At 48.1% G+C, this 22389-nt stretch overlaps 1 protein-coding gene across 3 annotated transcripts in view; it reads right to left on the bottom strand.

The window, feature by feature from the left end:
* The window catches only part of DOCK2 (dedicator of cytokinesis 2), a 1177826-nt gene that overhangs the window by 315925 nt on the left and 839512 nt on the right, over positions 1-22389 (bottom strand). For all 3 annotated transcript variants that reach the window (XM_044280877.1, XM_044280878.1, XM_044280879.1), the window contains one exon: positions 997-1145. In XM_044280877.1, the coding sequence (XP_044136812.1) occupies positions 997-1145 (149 nt within the window). The remainder of the gene's footprint in view (positions 1-996; positions 1146-22389) is intronic.

The following is a 22389-nucleotide window of genomic DNA, read 5'->3' as shown; positions in this document are numbered from 1 at the left end:
GCCCCTGTCTTCTATACTACACCAAGAAAGTGGCTGAACATAAAGGCACTCTCAATGTGGCTTGGTGTATTGAATACACTGTATTCCCATGCACCTCTTCCACCACTAAAAAGGGTAATGGTTCAATCTCTCTTTTCTCATTCTCCTCCTCCTCCATCATATCAACATGCTTATTAGGCTGCCCTCGCTCCTAATGTTTTAGAGGGTCTGCAGCAGGACCTCAACTATAGTGTTTTAGAGGGTCATCTCTGCAGCAGACCCTTACCCCAAAATTTTTAGATGGTCAGCTCGGCAGCAGACCCTTGCCCACACAATTTTTTAGATGGTCAGCTCGTCAGCAGGCCCTCAACCACAAAATGTTTTAAATGGTCAGCTCAGTAGCAGGCCCTCACCTACAAAATTTTCTAGATGGTCAGCTTGGCAGCAGGCCCTCGCCCATATTTTTCCTTTAAAAATTGATTTTTATCTTCGGTTTGGTTATTGTCAGTCTGTAAAAGTGGCATACTACTCGGACAACATCATTCCCAGCAGCATCCTGGGAGTCCAAGATGCATTCAGACATCCTCCACATGCAGTTCCCGTGGTGTTTCGATCAATTTCTGACCTCTTACTATGAACCAGACTCCCTCCCCTCTTCAGAGCAGGACGTGCCTGGTTTAATGCTCGGGTTCTCCCGTTGACTTCCATTGTGCTACTGAGCACCCAAGCATCCCGAGGTGTTCTACTCGAGCACCCGAGCACTTTGGTGCTTGACCAACACTAATGGATACTCCAGTTTTGAATTGATATCCCTCATTTTGTAATATAAAATAATAGCTTTACAATATAGGAATTGGATACATGTACAGGGAGAACAGGATTTCAACCAATGACTTTTAGCCAAGGACACACAGTTATAATGCTAACCGATTGGCTATTGCAATTGGAACTGCTATGCAAGTAGCATTTCATTATATGTTTATTGTATATTTTAATATTCACTTAGTCACATTTTACCTTCCTGAAATCTCCATGATGTTGGTATTCACATAGCATCATGTCAAAGAAGATTGGGATTGTAGCTTTCCGTAATTCATCTTCAGGTATGAGTGTCATTTCTAGAATTGGTCCAACCATTCCAGGTATAAAGCAAATTTTGTTCTGACCTACCACAAAATGAAGAAAATTATAGATGTTCAATACAATTAGTAGTAAAACGTGTTAAAGTGTTCTCCGCATTTCCTATATTGGTGACCTAAACTCAGGATATTTAAAGGCAACGGTAGGTGCACATTAACAACTATTTTATTGTACCAGCGCATTTTAAATTAAAATGAAGCAACTTTTCAAAAAGACATGATGAAAAATATCTATTTTATGTACATAATAACTTCTGTACAGTACAGACAATTGTTACATCTACAAACAAACCCTGTACATAATCTGATGTCGCTGTTATGCATTATTTTCATATAGGCAATTGATAATTATTTCTCACCGGAATTCTGTTGAAAACTGTTTTCAGTGTGTGTGTATGTGTAAATATATAAGGTACATTTTCACCCCATAAGATGCATTTTTTCCCCCAAAGTTGGGAAAAAATGTCCCAGCGTCTTATGGGGTGAATACTAATAAGCATTTTCCATTATAGAAGTGCTCATTAGTACTCAAGGACCTGAAACAGGTGAAGGCTCTGTACTCACCGCTTGGCTCCGCACAACGTGAGGGCGCTCTGTGACCTCTGTGTCTGAAATGAGCCCCTTAGTACTTCAGCAATTCTATTGTGTTCTCTCCTGCATTATCCATTATTTATTCCTGACAAGTTAATGTATACGTTTTCATAGTCTATCTGCCCTGTCTGTTCTTCACTCTGAAGTCCTGCCTGCCTTGTTCCTGCATCTACCATTTCCCCACCTGCAAGCTCTCCTAGTGTCACAGACGTTCCTGTGTAAGGTACCAGGAGATCGGAGAGACCGGCAACTCGTGGGTTAAATTGATTAAGTTCACTGTGGATCTTATTGTGTCTGTGTTTTGGTGAATTCCACACCTCTTGCTTCAGGTGTTGCTTGTTGGTAATTTACTTTTCCCATAAGTAGCTGCTTCTCACTCTTGGAGGTGCGATTTATAGATTTTCTTGCTGCCTTCTAACTAGCTGGTCGGTTGTACTCTGTGGTGTTTCTGGAGCTGCCAGTTTTCTACTTCAAGATAAGTCTTGTCTTTTCCTATTGTTTTGTGTTTGTTGTATTCCCTGTTGTGAGTAGAGATGGCCTTATGTTGGCCCGGTGGTAGTTTTGTGGCGAACGTTGCTTGTTCGTGGTACGCAGAACAGGCGAACATATGGCGATGTCTGCCGGTGCCATATTCTTTTACATTGTGAAGAACTTTGACCCATCAGATGGTACAGGACAGGACAGCCAATTGAGATATTTCAGCACTTAGACATACCCCCTACCTTATAAATAAACCCAATCTGGCCACCATTTTATATTCAGTCTTTTGCCAGTGTAGGGAGAGGTTGCTGTGTGGAGCAGGGACAAGATGTTCGGGACACCAAACACTTGCTAATAGGGCCACAAAAGTATTTTTAAGGACTGCTATAGGTGTGCTATCGATAGGTGGAACTTACTGAGGGGTGTAATATACTTATCTAACATAGAAAGTATATTATAGTGCATTTGTATTGTGCAGAATACAAATGCACTATAGGAGGGGAAGATAGTGCAGATAGAGACCAGGGGCAAGGTAGTGGGACTAGGGGAGGAATGGAAGGAAGGACTAGAACAGTTCAGAAGGAAAGGTGTAGGATAAAAAATATACATAAACCTCTCAAATGTATGTATACTAATGCCAGAAGCCTGACAAATAAAACTGGGGAACTGGAATTAGTGATGTGTGAGGAGGACTATGACATAGTGGGAAGAACTGAGACATGGCTGGATGATAGCTATGACTGGGCAGTTAATGTACAAGGTTACAGTCTGTTTAGAAAGGATCATCAAAACCGGAGAGGGGGAGGGGTCTGCTTTTATGTAAAGTCCTGTCTAAAGCCCACACTCCGTGAAGATATAAGTGAGGGACATGAACATGTGGAGTCACTGTGGGTAGAGATACATGGAGCTAAAAACAATAATAAGTGACTAATAGGAGTTTACTATAAACCACCTAATATACCAGAGTCCACAGAAAATATACTGCTAAATTAGATAGACAAGGCGACAAATCATAATGAGGTGGTTATTATGGGGGACTTCAACTACCCAGATATAGACTGGGAAACTGAAACCTGTATATCTCATAAAGAAAACAGGTTCTTGGAAATAACCAAAGACAATTACCTCTCCTAACTGGTTGAGGACCCGACTAGAGGGACGGCCATACTAGACTTAGTATTAACCAATAGGCCTGACAGAGCAACAGATGTTTAGGTTGGGGGACACCTAGGAAATAGTGACCATAAAGTAATAACCTTCCAATTATCATTCAAAAGAGCGTTTCTACAGGGAGGAACAAAAATACCAAACTTCAAAAAAGCTCAATTTACCCAACTAAGAGAGGCCATAGGCCTAAGTAACTGGGACAAAGTCCTCAAAAATAAAAATACAGCTACAAAATGGGATATCTTTAAAAGCATCCTAAAATCTCATTGGGAGAGGTACATACCATATGGGAATAAAAGGTTAAGGAACAAAAAGAAACCAATGTTGATAAACAGAACTGTAAAGAAAGCAATAAATGACTAAAAGAAAGCATATAAAACACAAAAAGAGGAGGGTAGCACGGAAGCACTGAAAAACTATAAGGAAAAAATTAGAACATGTAAAAAACAAATAAAAGCGGCCAAACTAGAGACCGAAAGATTAAATGCCAAAGAGAGTAAAACTGACCCTAAAATGTTCTTCAATTATATAAATGTTGAAAAGTATAAATCTGAAGGTGTTGGCCCTTTAAAGAGTAATGAGGGGGGAGTCGCAGAGAGCTACGAGGAGAAAGCAAAGCTGTTAAATATTTTATTCTGCAATGTATTCACTAAGGAAAATAAACTGTCAGATGAAATGCTGAATGTAAAAATAAATTCCCCATTAAAAGTGTCCTGTCTGACCCAGGAAGAAGTACAACAGCGACTTAAAAAAAGGGTCCAAAAACAGAGCCTGGAAACTATTGGCCGGTAAGTTTAACATCTGTTGTGGGTAAACTGTTTAAAGGTTTTCTAAGAGATGCTATTTTACAGCATCTCAATAGAAATAAGTAAATAACACCATGTCAGCATGGCTTCATGAGGGATCGGTCATGCCAAACTAATTTAATCAGTTTCTATGAGGAGGTAAGTTCTAGACTTGACAGCGGCGAATCAATGGATGTCATATATCTGGACTTCTCCAAAGCATTTGACACTGTACCACATAAAAGGTTTGTATATAAAATGAGAATGCTTGGACTGGGAAAAAAACATCTGTAAGTGGGTAAGTAACTGGCTCAATGATAGAGAACAGCGGGTGGTTATTAACGCTACACACTCAGATTGGGTCACTAGTGGAGTACCTCAGGGGTCAGTATTGGGCCCTATTCTCTTCAATATATTTATTAATGATCTTGTAGAAGGTTTGCATAGTAAAATATAAATTTTCGCCGATGACACTAAACTGTGTAAAGTAATTAACACTGAAGAGGACAGTATACTACTACAGAGCGATCTGGATAGACTGGAGGCTTGGGCAGTTTAGTTTTAACACTGACAAATGTAAAGTTATGCACATGGGAAGGAATAATGCAAGTCACCCGTACATACTAAATGGTAAAACACTCGGTAACACTGACATGGAAAAGGATCTAGGAATTTTAATAAACAGCTAACTAAGCTGCAAAAACCAGTGTCAGGCAGCTGCTGCAAAGGCCAATAAGATAATGGTTTGCATCAAAAGGGACATAGATGCCAATGATAAAAACATAGTCCTACCACTTTACGAATCATTAGTCAGACCACACATGGAGTACTGTGTGCAGTTCTGGGCTCCTATGAACAAGGCAGACATAGCAGAGCTGGAGAGGATCCAGAGGAGGGCAACTAAAGTAATTACTGGAATGGAGCAACTACAGTACCCTGAAAGATTATCAAAAGTAGGGTTATTCACTTTAGAAAAAAGACGACTGAGGGGAGATCTAATTGCAATGTATAAATATATCAGGGGACAGTACAGAGATCTATCCCATCATCTATTTATCCCCAGGACTGTAACTGTGATGAGGAGACATCCTCTGCGCTTGGAGGAAAGAAGGTTTGTACACAAACATAGAAGAGGATTCTTTACAGTAAGAGCAGTTAGACTATGGAACTCTCTGCCTGAGGAGGTGGTGATGGTGAGTACAATAAAGCAATTCAAGAGGGTCCTGGATGTATTTCTGGAGTGCAATAATATTACAGGCTATAGCTACTAGAGAGGGGTCGTTGATCCAGGGAGTTATTCTGATTGCCTGATTGGAGTCGGGAAGAATTTATTTTTTTCCCCTAAAGTGAGGAAAATTGGCTTCTACCTCACAGTTGTGTTTTTTTTTGTCTTCCTCTGGATCAACTTGCAGGATGACAGGCCGAACTGGATGGACAAATGTCTTTTTTCAGCCTTATGTACTATTAGAGTTGAGCGAACACCTGAATGTTCGGGTTCGAGAAGTTCGGCCGAACTTCCCGGAAATGTTCGGGTTCGGGATCCGAACCCGATCCGAACTTCGTCCCGAACCCGAACCCCATTGAAGTCAATGGGGACCCGAACTTTTCGGTACTAAAAAGGCTGTAAAACAGCCCAGGAAAGGGCTAGAGGGCTGCAAAAGGCAGCAACATGTAGGTAAATCCCCTGCAAACAAATGTGGATAGGGAAATGAATTAAAATAAAAATTAAATAAATAAAAATTAACCAAAATCAATTGGAGAGAGGTCCCATAGCAGAGTATCAGGCTTCACGTCACCCACCACTGGAAAAGTCCATTCTCAGATATTTAGGCCCCGACACCCAGGCAGAGGAGAGAGGTCCCGTAACAGAGAATCTGTCTTCATGTCAGCAGAGAATCAGTCTGCATGTCATAGCAGAGAATCAGGCTTCACATCAGCCACCACTGCAACAGTCCATTGTCATAAATTTAGGCCAAGCACCCAGGCAGAGGAGAGAGGTCCCATAACAGACAATCTGGCTTCATGTCAGCAGAGAATCAGTCTTCATATCATAGCAGAGAATCAGGCTTCACGTCAGCCACCAGTGCAACAGTCCATTGGCATATATTTAGGCCCAGCACCCAGGCAGAGGAGAGAGGTCCCGTAACAGAGAATCTGGCTTCATGTCAGCAGAGAATTAGTCTGCATGTCATAGCAGAGAATCAGGCTTCACGTCAGCCACCAATGCAACAGTCCATTGTCAGATATTTAGGCCCAGCACCCAGGCAGAGGAGAGAGGTCCCGTAACAGAGGATCTGGCTTCATGTCAGCAGAGAATCAGTCTGCATGTCATAGCAGAAAATCAGGCTTGACGTCAGCCACCACTGCAACAGTCCATTGTCAGATATTTAGGCCCAGCACCCAGGCAGAGGAGAGAGGTCCCGTAACAGATAATCTGGCTTCATGTCAGCAGAGAATCAGTCTTCATATCATAGCAGAGAATCAGGCTTCACGTCAGCCACCAATGCAACAGTCCATTGTCAGATCTTTAGGCCCAGCACCCAGGCAGAGGAGAGAGGTTCCGTAACAGACAATCTGGCTTCATGTCAGCAGAGAATTAGTCTGCATGTCATAGCAGAGAATCAGGCTTCACGTCACCCACCACTGCAACAGTCCATTTTCATAAATTTAGGCCCAGCACCCAGGCAGAGGAGAGAGGTCCCGTAACAGACAATCTGGCTTCATGTCAGCAGAGAATCAGTCTTCATATCATAGCAGAGAATCAGGCTTCACGTCAGCCACCAATGCAAACGGCCATTGTCAGATATTTAGGCCCAGCACCCAGGCAGAGGAGAGAGGTCCCGTAACAGACAATCTGGCTTCATGTCAGCAGAGAATTAGTCTGCATGTCATAGCAGAGAATCAGGCTTCACGTCAGCCACCACTGCAACAGTCCATTGGCATATATTTAGGCCCAGCACACAGGCAGAGGAGAGAGGTCCCGTAACAGAGGATCTGGCTTCATGTCAGCAGAGAATCAGTCTGCATGTAATAGCAGAAAATCAGGCTTCACGTCAGCCACCACTGCAACAGTCCATTGTCAGATATTTAGGCCCAGCACCCAGGCAGAGGAGAGAGGTCCCGTAACAGAGGATCTGGCTTCATGTCAGCAGAGAATCAGTCTGCATGTCATAGCAGAAAATCAGGCTTCACGTCAGCCACCACTGCAACAGTCCATTGTCAGATATTTAGGCCCAGCACCCAGGCAGAGGAGAGAGGTCCCGAAACAGACAATCTGGCTTCATGTCAGCAGAGAATTAGTCTGCATGTCATAGCAGAGAATCAGGCTTCACGTCAGCCACCACTGCAACAGTCCATTGTCATAAATTTAGGCCCAGCACCCAGGCAGAGGAGAGAGGTCCCGTAACAGACAATCTGGTTTCATGTCAGCAGAGAATCAGTCTTCATGTCATAGCAGAGAATCAGGCTTCACGTCACCCACCACTGCAACAGTCCATTTTCATAAATTTAGGCCCAGCACCCAGGCAGAGGAGAGAGGTCCCGTAACAGACAATCTGGCTTCATGTCAGCAGAGAATCAGTCTTCATATCATAGCAGAGAATCAGGCTTCACGTCAGCCACCAATGCAACAGTCCATTGTCAGATATTTAGGCCCAGCACCCAGGCAGAGGAGAGAGGTCCCGTAACAGACAATCTGGCTTCATGTCAGCAGAGAATTAGTCTGCATGTCATAGCAGAGAATCAGGCTTCACGTCAGCCACCACTGCAACAGTCCATTGTCATAAATTTAGGCCCAGCACCCAGGCAGAGGAGAGAGGTCCCGTAACAGACAATCTGGCTTCATGTCAGCAGAGAATCAGTCTTCATGTCATAGCAGAGAATCAGGCTTCACGTCACCCACCACTGCAACAGTCCATTTTCATAAATTTAGGCCCAGCACCCAGGCAGAGGAGAGAGGTCCCGTAACAGACAATCTGGCTTCATGTCAGCAGAGAATTAGTCTGCATGTCATAGCAGAGAATCAGGCTTCACGTCAGCCACCACTGCAACAGTCCATTGGCATATATTTAGGCCCAGCACACAGGCAGAGGAGAGAGGTCCCGTAACAGAGGATCTGGCTTCATGTCAGCAGAGAATCAGTCTGCATGTAATAGCAGAAAATCAGGCTTCACGTCAGCCACCACTGCAACAGTCCATTGTCAGATATTTAGGCCCAGCACCCAGGCAGAGGAGAGAGGTCCCGTAACAGAGGATCTGGCTTCATGTCAGCAGAGAATCAGTCTGCATGTCATAGCAGAAAATCAGGCTTCACGTCAGCCACCACTGCAACAGTCCATTGTCAGATATTTAGGCCCAGCACCCAGGCAGAGGAGAAAGGTCCCGTAACAGACAATCTGGCTTCACGTCAGCAGAGAATTAGTCTGCATGTCATAGCAGAGAATCAGGATTCACGTCACCCAACATTGGAACAGTCCATTGGCATATATTTAGGCCCCGGCACCCAGACAGAGGAGAGGTTCATTCAACTTTGGGTAGCCTCGCAATATAATGGTAAAATGAAATTAAAAATAGGATTGAACGAGGAAGTGCCCTGGAGTACAATAATATATGGTTAAGGGAAGGTAGTTAATGTCTAATCTGGACAAGGGACGGACAGGTCCTGTGGGATCCATGCCTGGTTCATTTTTATGAACGTCAGCTTGTCCACATTGGCTGTAGACAGGCGGCTGCGTTTGTCTGTAATGACGCCCCCTGCCGTGCTGAATACACGTTCAGACAAAACGCTGGCCGCCGGGCAGGCCAGCACCTCCAAGGCATAAAAGGCTAGCTCTGGCCACGTGGACAATTTAGATACCCAGAAGTTGAATGGGGCCGAACCATCAGTCAGTACGTGGAGGGGTTGTCATGGTCTTACCTCCTTGCTGTTCCCTTCGTTTGACATGTGCTGGCGGCCATCTTGGTTTCTGGGTTTTCTTGTAGCCTCCCACCCTGCGGCTCCTCCTTCCCACTGGGAGGAGCTGGATGCCCAGCTCATATATATAGGAGGTCTGTGGCTTCAGTTCCTTGCTTGGTCCTCCTGTGTTCACATGCTTCCAAGACTGCTGCTGCTTCTGGTTCCTGATCCTGGCCTCGTCTGACTACCCCGTTGGTTCCTGATTCCGGCTTCGTCTGACTACCCCGTTGGTTCCTGATTCCGGCTTCGTCTGACTACCCCGTTGGTTCCTGTTCCTGGCTTCGTCTGACTACCCTTCTGGTTCCTGACCTCTGTCTCCGCAAGACCCTGCTTCGGTTTAGCCATCCGTTCGGACTTTGCTTACGGCTTGCTCTTCAATAAAACCTTCTTATTTTCCACTTATCTCTTGTTGTACGTCTGGTTCATGGTTCCATGACATTAGGACCAAGCCATGAATTCTGACGGTACAGGGCCACCCTCGCTACCTACGCTGGTTGCCAGACTTGATCAGCAGGATCACCTGTTGGGTCGGTTCGCTGTGGCGTTGCAAACCCTGCTTGAACGCACGGCTCATTTAGCTTCCGTTGCCGATGGGTCGGTTGTCGCTCCTGGGTCCGCTCCTACTGCCGCTCCGGTTGTTGCGCCAGAGTCTACCCTGACACCTGTTGCTGCGCCTGTGGTGTTTCAGGGTATGACCGGTTCTGCCCCCCTTCCACAGCGCTTTGGGGGAGAGCCAACTCAGTGCCGAGGTTTCCTTAACCAGGTGGGCATTTACTTTGAGTTGCTGCCACATGCTTTTCCTACTGAGAGATCAAGGGTGGGCTTCTTGATCTCGCTGCTCTCGGACAAGGCCTTGGCCTGGGCCAGCCCTTTATGGGAGAACAACAATCCGGTGGTTGCCGAGTTTTCCGGTTTTGTTGCTTCTCTTCGGAAGGTATTCGATGTGCCGGCTCGTGCTGCCTCTGCTGCGAAGCTCCTTATGTCCATCAGACAGGGTTCACGATCCGTAGCTGAATACGCCATTGAGTTTCGTACCCTGGCAGCAGAGGTGGGCTGGAATAATGAGGCTCTGGTCGCTGCTTTCTCTCATGGTCTCTCGGATGCCTTGAAGGATGAGGTTGCAGCTAAGGACCTACCAGTGGAGCTCGAGTCTCTTATTTCTTTCCTGGTTTTGATTGACACCAGACTCAGGGAGAGACCTTCCTTTAAGGAGAGCCTGCGGAGGTCTCCTAACAGATTGGCGCCTACGTTTGCTGTCCCACCCGTGCCTCCCTCTCCTCCCACGCCTCCTGGGGATGACTTGTCTGGGGGTGAACCCATGCAGCGGGGGTTTGCTCGCCTGTCTGAAGGGGAGAGGGTACTCCGGAGACGCGAGGGCCGATGCATGTACTGTGGTCTCGGTGGGCATTTTCGGTTGGCATGTCCGAACCGTCCGGGAGAACGCTCGCACCTGAGGTCCTGTCGGGGGCAGATCTTGGGTGGAGTCTCCTCGTCCCCGGTTTCCCGTGTTGACAAACCACTGATCACGGTTGTCCTCTCCTGGGTCGGGGGCTCGGTGACGACCCAGGCGTTGGTGGACTCTGGTGCTGGTGGTTTGTTCATTGATAGAGTGTTCGTTGCCGCCAATTCCATTCCTCTGCAGCCTCGAGGTTCCCCACTGGCTCTTGAGGCGATAGACGGCAGACCCCTTCTGCCGCCACACGTGACTCATGAGACCCTTCCAGTGGGGATAGCCATTGGTGCCGTTCACAGAGAGTCGGTCTGTCTCCAGGTTATTTCGTCTCCACACTACTCGGTGGTCTTGGGGTACCCCTGGCTCCAGAAGCATAATCCGACTTTCGATTGGAGATCGGTCGAGATCCTCTCGTGGTCACCGCAGTGTGGGGCTACTTGCATCCATGGGCCTGTCAAGTTGCTGTGTACTTCCTCAGACTCTCTGTTGCCTCCTGAATACGAAGAGTACCGGGATGTATTCGATAAGGTGCGCGCGGTTGCCCTACCTCCGCACCGCCCATACGATTGTGCCATAGAGTTACAATCCGGTGCCGTTCCTCCTCGTGGCAAAGTCTATCCACTGTCGGTAGCGGAGAATGAGGCCATGGAGGAGTACGTGAGGGAGGCGCTTTCACGCGGACACATTCGCAAATCCTCGTCCCCGGCAGGGGCTGGATTTTTCTTTGTGAAAAAGAAGGGCGGCGAGTTGAGGCCTTGCATCGATTACAGGGGTCTCAATCGCATCACGATCAAGAACGCTTACCCGATACCCTTGATTTCCGAGCTGTTCGATCGCCTCAAAGGGGCCACGGTCTTTACCAAACTCGACCTGAGGGCGGCATATAACCTGGTAAGGATCAAGGCGGGCGATGAGTGGAAGACCGCGTTTAACACCAGGACCGGTCATTATGAATCCTTGGTTATGCCCTTTGGGTTGTGCAATGCGCCCGCAGTCTTCCAGGAATTCATCAACGATGTTTTCCGTGACCTGTTGCAGCAGTGTGTGGTGGTCTATTTGGATGACATCTTGGTATATTCTGCATCCATGGAGGCCCACATTCTGGATGTCAGACGAGTGTTGCAACGCTTACGAGAGAACAAGCTGTTCGGTAAGCTTGAGAAATGCGAATTTCACCGATCCCAGGTAACCTTCTTAGGTTACATCATTTCCGCTGAGGGGTTCTCCATGGATCCTGAGAAGGTTTCGGCTGTCTTACAGTGGCCCCAGCCCAGTGGGCTTCGTGCCCTGCAGCGCTTTTTGGGCTTCGCCAATTATTATCGGAAGTTCATCAGGGACTTTTCCATGCTAGCCAAGCCTCTCACGGATCTGACCAGGAAGGGCAGTAATCCTCAGGTCTGGCCGCTCGAGGCCATCCGAGCTTTTGAGGCTCTAAAGTCCGCCTTTGTGTCGGCTCCGATTCTGTCGCATCCCAACCCTGGGTTGCCTTTTGTCCTCGAGGTGGACGCGTCTGAGACGGGAGTAGGCGCCCTCCTGTCTCAGCGTAGAACACCAGAGGGTCCTCTGCTTCCTTGTGGGTTTTACTCCCGGAAACTGTCTTCCGCGGAGTGCAACTATCAGATTGGTGACAGGGAGTTATTGGCCATCGTGCAGGCCCTTAAAGAATGGAGGCACTTGCTCGAGGGCTCGGTGGTTCCGGTTCTCATCCTGACGGACCACAAGAATCTGACCTACCTCTCTGAGGCCAAGAGATTGACACCACGTCAGGCCAGATGGGCTCTGTTCTTGTCACGTTTTAATTACGTGGTCTCCTACCTAGCCGGCTCCAAGAACATCAGAGCGGATGCCTTATCACGGCAGTACTCCGAGCTGTCCAGGGAGGAGTCGATTCCGACTACGGTCATACCCCCGAATCAGATCCTGGCCGCTATTCGCACCAGCCTGACTTCTCCTCTGGGTGAGCAGATTTTGGCGGCTCAATCTGGTGCTCCCTCTGGGAGACCCAACGGCAGATGTTTTGTGCCTGAGGAGTTGCGCACTCGGTTGTTGCGAACCTACCATAACTCCAAGGCCGCGGGGCACCCTGGAAAGAATCAGCTGTCCTGGGCGGTTTCACGTCTGTTCTGGTGGCCTTCTCTACGTTCCGACATCGCCGCATATGTAGCGGCATGCTCCGTTTGTGCCCAGAGTAAGTCCCCTCGGCACCTTCCGTTGGGCCTTTTGCAACCCATAGCCACCGGGGAGCGTCCATGGTCACACCTGGGGATGGATTTCATTGTGGACCTCCCTGCATCCCGAGGCCATATGGTCATTCTCATGATTGTGGATCGGTTTTCCAAAATGTGCCACTGTGTTCCTCTCAAGAAGTTACCCTCTGCACAAGAGTTGGCCTCGATTTTTGCCAGGGAGGTCTTCCGGTTGCACGGTTTGCCCAAGGAGATTGTGTCGGATCGGGGGAGTCAGTTTGTGTCCAGGTTCTGGCGCGCCTTTTGCTCCCAGTTGGGGATTCATCTCTCTTTCTCCTCGGCCTACCACCCTCAGTCCAATGGGGCCGCAGAACGATCCAATCAGGCCTTGGAGCAATTCCTTCGTTGCTATGTCTCCGATCACCAAGACAATTGGGTTGACCACCTGCCTTGGGCTGAGTTTGCCAGGAACACGGCGGTGAACTCTTCCTCTGGGACGTCTCCCTTCATGGCCAATTATGGGTTCCAACCTGCCGTGTTACCGGAAGTATTCTCTCCCCAGGATATTCCGGCTGTGGAGGATCACCTTTCCGTCCTACGTGCTTCTTGGGTACAGATCCAGAGGTCCCTTGAGGTCTCTGCGCAGCACCAGAAACTCCAGGCTGATCGCAGACGAGCGCCCGCTCCTTCCTACCAGGTCGGAGACCGCGTATGGTTGTCCACCCGCAACCTCAACCTTCGAGTGCCCACTCCCAAGCTGGCGCCTCGCTTTGTTGGTCCCTTCCGAGTGCTTCGTAGGGTAAACCCGGTAGCCTATGCCCTTGCGCTTCCTCCTGGCATGCGGATCTCCAACGTGTTTCATGTCTCCCTGTTGAAGCCACTGGTGTGTAATCGTTTCACTTCCTCGATTCCTCGGCCTCGTCCGGTCCAAGTGGGCAATCGTGAGGAGTATGAGGTGAGCAATATCCTGGACTCACGCCTGGTCCGCGGCCGGGTGCAGTTTTTGGTCCATTGGCGTGGTTATGGTCCAGAGGAGCGTTCCTGGGTTCCCTCCGCAGATGTCCATGCTCCTGTCTTGCTCCGAGCCTTCCACGCACGCTTCCCTCAGAAACCGTTCCTTACTCCGCGGAGGAGGGGCCCTTGAGGGGGAGGTACTGTCATGGTCTTACCTCCTTGCTGTTCCCTTCGTTTGACATGTGCTGGCGGCCATCTTGGTTTCTGGGTTTTCTTGTAGCCTCCCACCCTGCGGCTCCTCCTTCCCACTGGGAGGAGCTGGATGCCCAGCTCATATATATAGGAGGTCTGTGGCTTCAGTTCCTTGCTTGGTCCTCCTGTGTTCACATGCTTCCAAGACTGCTGCTGCTTCTGGTTCCTGATCCTGGCCTCGTCTGACTACCCCGTTGGTTCCTGATTCCGGCTTCGTCTGACTACCCCGTTGGTTCCTGATTCCGGCTTCGTCTGACTACCCCGTTGGTTCCTGTTCCTGGCTTCGTCTGACTACCCTTCTGGTTCCTGACCTCTGTCTCCGCAAGACCCTGCTTCGGTTTAGCCATCCGTTCGGACTTTGCTTACGGCTTGCTCTTCAATAAAACCTTCTTATTTTCCACTTATCTCTTGTTGTACGTCTGGTTCATGGTTCCATGACAGGGGTGTGCACAAGTACTGTTCCACCATGTTAGTGAAATGTTGCCTCCTGCTAACACGTTGCGTATCAGGTGGTGGTGCAGTTAGCTGTGGCGTGTTGACAAAAGTTTTCCACATCTCTGCCATGCTAACCCTGCCCTCAGAGGAGCTGGCCGTGACACAGCTGCCTTGGCGACCTCTTGCTCCTCCTCTGCCTTGGCCTTGGGCTTCCACTTGTTCCCCTGCGACATTTGGGAATGCTCTCAGTAGCGCGTCTACCAACGTGCGCTTGTATTTGCGCATCTTCCTATCACGCTCCAGTGCAGGAAGTAAGGTGGGCACATTGTCTTTGTACCATGGATGGCAGGGTGGCAACCCAGTAGTCCGCACATGTTAAAATGTGGGCAACTCTGCTGTCGTTGCGCAGGCACTGCAGCATGTAGTCGCTCATGTGTGCCAGGCTGCCCAGGGGTAAGGACAAGCTGTCCTCTGTGGGAGGCGTATCGTCATCGTCCTGCCTTACCCCCCAGCCACGCACCAGTGATGGGCCCGAGCTGCGTTGGGTGCCACCCCGCTGTGACCATGCTTCATCCTCATCCTCCTCCACCTCCTCCTCATCCTCGTCCTCCTCGTCCTCCAGTAGTGGGCCCTGGCTGGCCACATTTGTACCTGGCCTCTGCTGTTGCAAAAAACCTCCCTCTGAGTCACTTCGAAGAGACTGGCCTGAAAGTGCTAAAAATGACCCCTCTTCCTCCTCCTCCTCCTCCTCCTGGGCCACCTCCTCTTCCATCATCGCCCTAAGTGTTTTCTCAAGGAGACATAGAAGTGGTATTGTAACGCTGATAACGGCGTCATCGCCACTGGCCATGTTGGTGGAGTACTCGAAACAGCGCAACAGGGCACACAGGTCTCGCATGGAGGCCCAGTCATTGGTGGTGAAGTGGTGCTGTTCCGCAGTGCGACTGACCCGTGCGTGCTGCAGCTGAAACTCCACTATGGCCTGCTGCTGCTCGCACAGTCTGTCCAGCATGTGCAAGGTGGAGTTCCACCTGGTGGGCACGTCGCATATGAGGCGGTGAGCGGGAAGGTTTTGCTGTAGCGCAGACAGGCGAGCAGCGGCAGGATGTGAACGCCGGAAGCGCGAACAGACGGCCCGCACTTTATGCAGCAGCTCTGACATGTCGGGGTAGTTGTGAATGAACTTCTGCACCACCAAATTCTGCACATGCGCCAGGCAAGGGATGTGCGTCAAACTGGCTAGTCCCAGAGCTGCAACGAGATTTCGCCCATTATCGCACACCACCAGGCCGGGCTTGAGGCTCACCGGCAGCAACCACTCGTCGGTCTGTTGTTCTATACCCCGCCACAACTCCTGTGCGGTGTGGGGCCTGTCCCCCAAACATATGAGTTTCAGAATGGCCTGCTGACGTTTACCCCGGGCTGTGCTGAAGTTGGTGGTGAAGGTGTGTGGCTGACTGGATGAGCAGGTGGAAGAAGAGGAGGAGGAAGCCGAGAAGGAGGAGGTGGCAACAGGAGGCAAAGAATGTTGCCCTGCGATCCTTGGCGGCGGAAGGACGTGCGCCAAACAGCTCTCCGCCTGGGGCCCAGCTGCCACTACATTTACCCAGTGTGCAGTTAGGGAGATATAGCGTCCCTGGCCGTGCTTACTGGTCCACGTATCTGTGGTTAGGTGGACCTTGCTACAGATGGCGTTGCGCAGTGCACACTTGATTTTATCGGATACTTGGTTGTGCAGGGAAGGCACGGCTCTCTTGGAGAAGTAGTGGCGGCTGGGAACAACATACTGTGGGACAGCAAGCAACATGAGCTGTTTGAAGCTGTCTGTGTCCAACCGGGCCTAAATGACAGCATTTCATAGGCCAGTAGTTTAGAAATGCTGGCATTCAGGGCCAGGGATCGAGGGTGGCTAGGTGGGAATTTACGCTTTCTCTCAAATGTTTGTGAGATGGAGAGCTGAACGCTGCCGTGTGACATGGTTGAGACGCTTGGTGACGGAGGTGGTGGTGGTGTTGGTGGTACATCCCCTGTTTGCTGGGCGGCAGGTGCGAACGTTCCTCCAGAGGCGGAGGAAGAGGCCGAGGCGGCAGCAGCAGAAGAGGCCGAGGCGGCAGCATAGAAGAGGCCGAGGCGGCAGCATAGAAGAGGCAGCAGCAGAAGAGGTAGCAGGGGGAGCCTGAGCGACTTCCTTGTTTTTAAGGTGTTTACTCCACTGCAGTTCATGCTTTGCATGCAGGTGCCTGGTCATGCAGGTTGTGCTAAGGTTCAGAACGTTAATGCCTCGCTTCAGGCTCTGATGGCACAGCGTGCAAACCACTCGGGTCTTGTCGTCAGCACATTGTTTGAAGAAGTGCCATGCCAGGGAACTCCTTGAAGCTGCCTTTGGGGTGCTCGGTCCCAGATGGCGGCGGTCAGTAGCAGGCGGAGTCTTTTGGCGGCGGGTGTTATGCTTTTGCCCACTGCTCCCTCTTTTGCTACTCTGTTGGCTCGGTCTCACCACTGCCTCTTCCTCCGAACTGTGAAAGTCAGTGGCACGACCTTCATTCCATGTGGGGTCTAGGACCTCATCGTCCCCTGCATCGTCTTCCACCCAGTCTTGATCCCTGACCTCCTGTTCAGTCTGCACACTGCAGAAAGACGCAGCAGTTGGCACCTGTGTTTCGTCATCATCAGAGACATGCTGAGGTGGTATTCCCATGTCCTCATCATCAGGAAACATAAGTGGTTGTGCGTCAGTGCAGTCTATGTCTTCCACCGCTGGGGAAGGGCTAGGTGGATGCCCTTGGGAAACCCTGCCAGCAGAGTCTTCAAACAGCATAAGAGACTGCTGCATAACTTGAGGCTCAGACAGTTTCCCTGATATGCATGGGGGTGATGTGACAGACTGATGGGGTTGGTTTTCAGGCGCCATCTGTGCGCTTTCTGCAGAAGACTGGGTGGGAGATAATGTGAACGTGCTGGATCCACTGTCGGCCACCCAATTGACTAATGCCTGTACCTGCTCAGGCCTTACCATCCTTAGAACGGCTTTGGGCCCCACCATATATCGCTGTAAATTCTGGCGGCTACTGGGACCTGAGGTAGTTGGTACACTAGGACGTGTGGATGTGGCAGAACGGCCACGTCCTCTCCCAGCACCAGAGGGTCCACTAACACCACCACGACCATGTCCACGTCCGCGTCCCTTAATAGATGTTTTCCTCATTGTTATCGTTCACCACAACAACAAAAATATTATTTGGCCCAATGTATTGTATTCAAATTCAGCTGAATATAAATTTGAGGCCTAGTATTTAGGCGCTGGGTGACCGGTATAGATTTACTGACAGAATTAGACTTGGAAATGCACAGTAGCGTGTGTGTGAAGTTATTCTGAATGACCCTATGTGCACCTTGAATATTATATACCCTTTTAGGGATAGATTTCAAATAGCTCTGATACAGCAGAAACCACTAAATTATGAAATTGCTAAATTGGGAATTGTATTTCAACCCAGAACAAAAAATGTGCTTTGACGGACACTAAATAACTTGCCCAGCCAGAACAGTACAGCGGTAACGACAGATTTAGCGGGATATAAATTTGAGGCCTAGTATTTAGGCGCTGGGTGACCGGTATGGACTTACTGACAGAATTTAACTTGGAAATGCACAGTAGCGTGTGTGTGAAGTTATTCTGAATGACCCTATGTGCACCTTGAATATTATATACCCTTTTAGGGATAGATTTCAAATAGCTCTGATATAGCAGAAACCACAAAATTATGAAATTGCTAAATTGGGAATTGTATTTCAACCCAGAACAAAAAATGTGCTTTGACGGACACTAAATAACTTGCCCAGCCAGAACAGTACAGCGGTAATGACAGATTTAGCGGGATATAAATTTGAGGCCTAGTATTTAGGCGCTGGGTGACCGGTATGGATTTACTGACGGAATTAGACTGGGATATGGCCAAAAAATAACCACACTATTGCTGGTTAAATGCACTTGGTGTGACAGCTTGACCAACCACACTACTGAGGGTTAAATGCACTTGGTGACGGGCGCAGCTTGCCCCTGATGTAGTATATGGCCAAAAAATAAACAGACTATTGCTGGTTAAATGCACTTGGTGTGACAGCTTCACCCTGATGTAGGCTTTAGCCAAAAAACAACCACACCATTGAGGGTTAAATGCACTTGGTGACAGGCGCAGCTTGCCCCTGATGTAGTATATGGCCAAAAAATGAACAGACTATTGCTGGTTAAATGCACTTGGTGTGACAGCTTGACCAACCACACTACTGAGGGTTAAATGCACTTGGTGATGGGCGCAGCTTGCCCCTGATGTAGTATATGGCCAAAAAATAAACAGACTATTGCTGGTTAAATGCACTTGGTGTGACAGCTTCACCCTGATGTAGGCTTTAGCCAAAAAACAACCACACCATTGAGGGTTAAATGCACTTGGTGACAGGCGCAGCTTGCCCCTGATGTAGTATATGGCCAAAAAATGAACAGACTATTGCTGGTTAAATGCACTTGGTGTGACAGCTTGACCAACCACACTACTGAGGGTTAAATGCACTTGGTGACGGGCGCAGCTTGCCCTGATGTAGTATATGGCCAAAAAATGAACAGACTATTGCTGGTTAAATGCACTTGGTGTGACAGCTTCACCCTGATGTAGGCTTTAGCCAAAAAACAACCACACCATTGAGGGTTAGATGCACTTGGTGACAGGCGTAGCTTGCCCCTGATGTAGTATATGGCCAAAAAATAAACAGACTATTGCTGGTTAAATGCACTTGGTGTGACAGCTTGACCAACCACACTACTGAGGGTTAAATGCACTTGGTGACGGGCGCAGCTTGCCCCTGATGTAGTATATGGCCAAAAAATAAACAGACTATTGCTGGTTAAATGCACTTGGTGTGACAGCTTCACCCTGATGTAGGCTTTAGCCAAAAAACAACCACACCATTGAGGGTTAAATGCACTTGGTGACAGGCGCAGCTTGCCCCTGATGTAGTATATGGCCAAAAAATAAACAGACTATTGCTGGTTAAATGCACTTGGTGTGACAGCTTCACCCTGATGTAGGCTTTAGCCAAAAAACAACTACACCATTGAGGGTTAAATGCACTTGGTCGCAGCTTGTGCTGGCGCACCACAAGACACAAAGTGGCCGCCGATCACCCCAGAAAAAAGTGACTGACAAACGGTCTGGGCAGCCTAAAAACAGTGAGCAATTGAATTTCAGCAGCTCAATGATGCACAGCTGCAGATCGATCGATTAATCAAGTCCTTTGGAGGAGTTAATCTGCCTAATCTCGCCCTACTGTCGCAGCCGCAACCTCTCCCTACGCTAATCAGAGCAGAGTGACGGGCGGCGCTATGTGACTCCAGCTTAAATAGAGGCTGGGTCACATGGTGCTCTGGCCAATCACAGCCATGCCAATAGTAGGCATGGCTGTGATGGCCTCTTGGGGCAAGTAGTATGACGCTTGTTGATTGGCTGCTTTGCAGCCTTTCAAAAAGCGCCAAGAAAGCGTCACAAAAGCGCCAAGAAAGCGACGAACACCGAACCCGAACTTTTACGAAAATGTCCGGGTTCGGGTCCGTGTCACGGACACCCCAAAATTCGGTACGAACCCGAACTATACAGTTCGAGTTCGCTCATCCCTATGCACTATGTTACTAGGTTACTAATAGAAGTTGTTTGCAGTTCTGCTGCATTACTGCAGTTACACAGAGTGCCAAACGCTATTGGAACAAATCATTTCTACTGATGTGTTGCCCCCCAAAAAAACTGATTGAAGCAAGGATGTGATATACCAATAGTATACTGTATAGTGCATTTGGGTAGTGCAGCATTTGTTTGCGGTATTGCTGCATTGCCACAGCTACACAGAGTGACAAACGCTATTGGAACAAATAATTTCTACTGGTGTGATTATACTAGTTTCCCCCCCCCCAAAAAAAACTGATTGAAGCAGGGGTGTTAAATGCCAATAATATAATTTCTATTTAGTGCATTTGCATAGTGCAGCATTTGTTTGCGGTTTTGCTGTGTTACCGCAGCTACAAAGAGTGACAAACGCTATTGGAACAATTTTTTTTCACTGGTGTGATAAACCAGTTTCCCCCCCAAAAAAGTGATTGAAGCAGGGGTGTTATATACAAATAATATACTTTATATATAGTGCATTGGGGTAGTGCAGCATTTGTCTGTGGTTTTGCTGTGTTACCTCAGCTACACAGAGTGACAAACGCTATTGGAGCAAATAATTTTTACTAATGTGATAAACCAGTTGCCCCCCCAAAAAAGTGATTGAAGCAGGGGTGTTATATACAAATAATATACTTTCTATATAGTGCATTGGGGTAGTGCAGCATTTGTCTGTGGTTTTGCTGCATTACCTCAGCTACACAGAGTGATAAACACTATTGGAACAAATAATTTAAACTGGTATGATATACCAGTTGCCCCCCCAAAAACCTGATTGAAGCAGCGGTTTGATAATACCAATAATATACTTTCTATACAGTGCATTTTGGTAGTACAGCATTTGTTTGCGGTTTTGCTGCGTTACCTCGGCTTCAGATATTTACAAACATCATCGGAACAAATAATTTCAACTGGTGTGATATACCAGTTGCCCCTGTGGGGGAATAGCTCTTTTTCAGGGGTTGCAACCACACGCTTCTTCACGGACAAAATGTGCTTTATTGTGGCAAAAGCACTAACATAAACAGTACAAAATAAAAGCCTGCCTGTCTGGGCACTAACTGAAACATAACATGAGTCTCTCTGACTCACCTACAGTATAGATCACAATTCACACACTGTTTCAGGTGCGGCTTTCTCAGCCCAATAGTCCACCAATACCCAGGCTGCAGCACAGTCAGAATATCTCCCAGCCTTGTGGTCTCTCATCCTTGCCCAGCTGAAACCACACTCACAGAGCCTCACCAGGCCTCTGTTTGCATACTCCCCTCTTGCAATTTCCACTCACAGAAAAACTGTTGCGGGTACCAATCCAACAGCGCATGCAAGAAGAGGTTGGTTTGAATATGTGTTGGTCACATCGGATATTAGATCATTTTTGCAGCCAACTCATCGACAGCCGCCCTCCGGATCCAGCCTCAGTGAATGCCTAGAACGATAGGTGTCCGACTACATTTGGTTAACGGCCGATGTGGATCCTCTGAGAAGCGAGGAGCCCTTGGACTACTGTGTGTGCAGGCTTGACCTGTGGCCAGAGCTGGCAAAATTTGCCATGGAACTCGTGACTTCCCCTCATCGAGTGTCCTGTCCGAAAGGGCGTTCAGCACAGCAGGGGGGATCGTGACCGATAAGCACACTGCCTTAGCTCACGACAGTGTGGACTACCTCACATTTCTAAAAAAGAATGAGTCATGGATCTCGGAGGAATTCAACACCTGTGTAGACCACGTTTAATTGAATTTTCTCATGCCATCCCACACATATCCCACAACACCAAGAACAAAGAATGGTCCCTGTCTTATGTAAATAATGAGGCATAATAGATCTTTTCTGTCCGTTGAATGCCTAATGTTTTGGGCCTCGGAGGAATTCATCACGATCATGCGTTTCAACTACTATCATTAGGAGTTTTTTTAAGAGGGGGGATTTTGTTAGCCATGTTTTTAATCCAATTTTATATTTTTAGTTCTTTTAACCCCTTAAGGATCGGGCTCATTTTCACCTTAAGTACCATGACACTGGTAAAATAAAGTCAAAAAAATTATTTTTTTTGCATAATAAAATACCTAATTTACCAAAAATTTGGAAAAATTAGCAAATTTCAAAGTTTCAGTTTCTCTACTTCTGTAATACATAGTAATACCCCCAAAAATTGTGATGACTTAACATTCCCCATATGTCTACTTCATGTTTGAATTATTTTGGGAATGATATTTTTTTTTTTGGGGATGTTACAAGGCTTAGAAGTTTAGAAGCAAATCTTGAAATTTTTCAGAAATTTACAAAAACCCAATTTTTAG

Source organism: Bufo gargarizans, chromosome 2, assembly GCF_014858855.1.
Source record: "Bufo gargarizans isolate SCDJY-AF-19 chromosome 2, ASM1485885v1, whole genome shotgun sequence".
Classification (NCBI taxonomy): Eukaryota; Metazoa; Chordata; class Amphibia; order Anura; family Bufonidae; genus Bufo; species Bufo gargarizans.
Note: the sequence above shows the minus strand (reverse complement) of the source record. Positions and strands in the feature narration are given on the sequence as shown.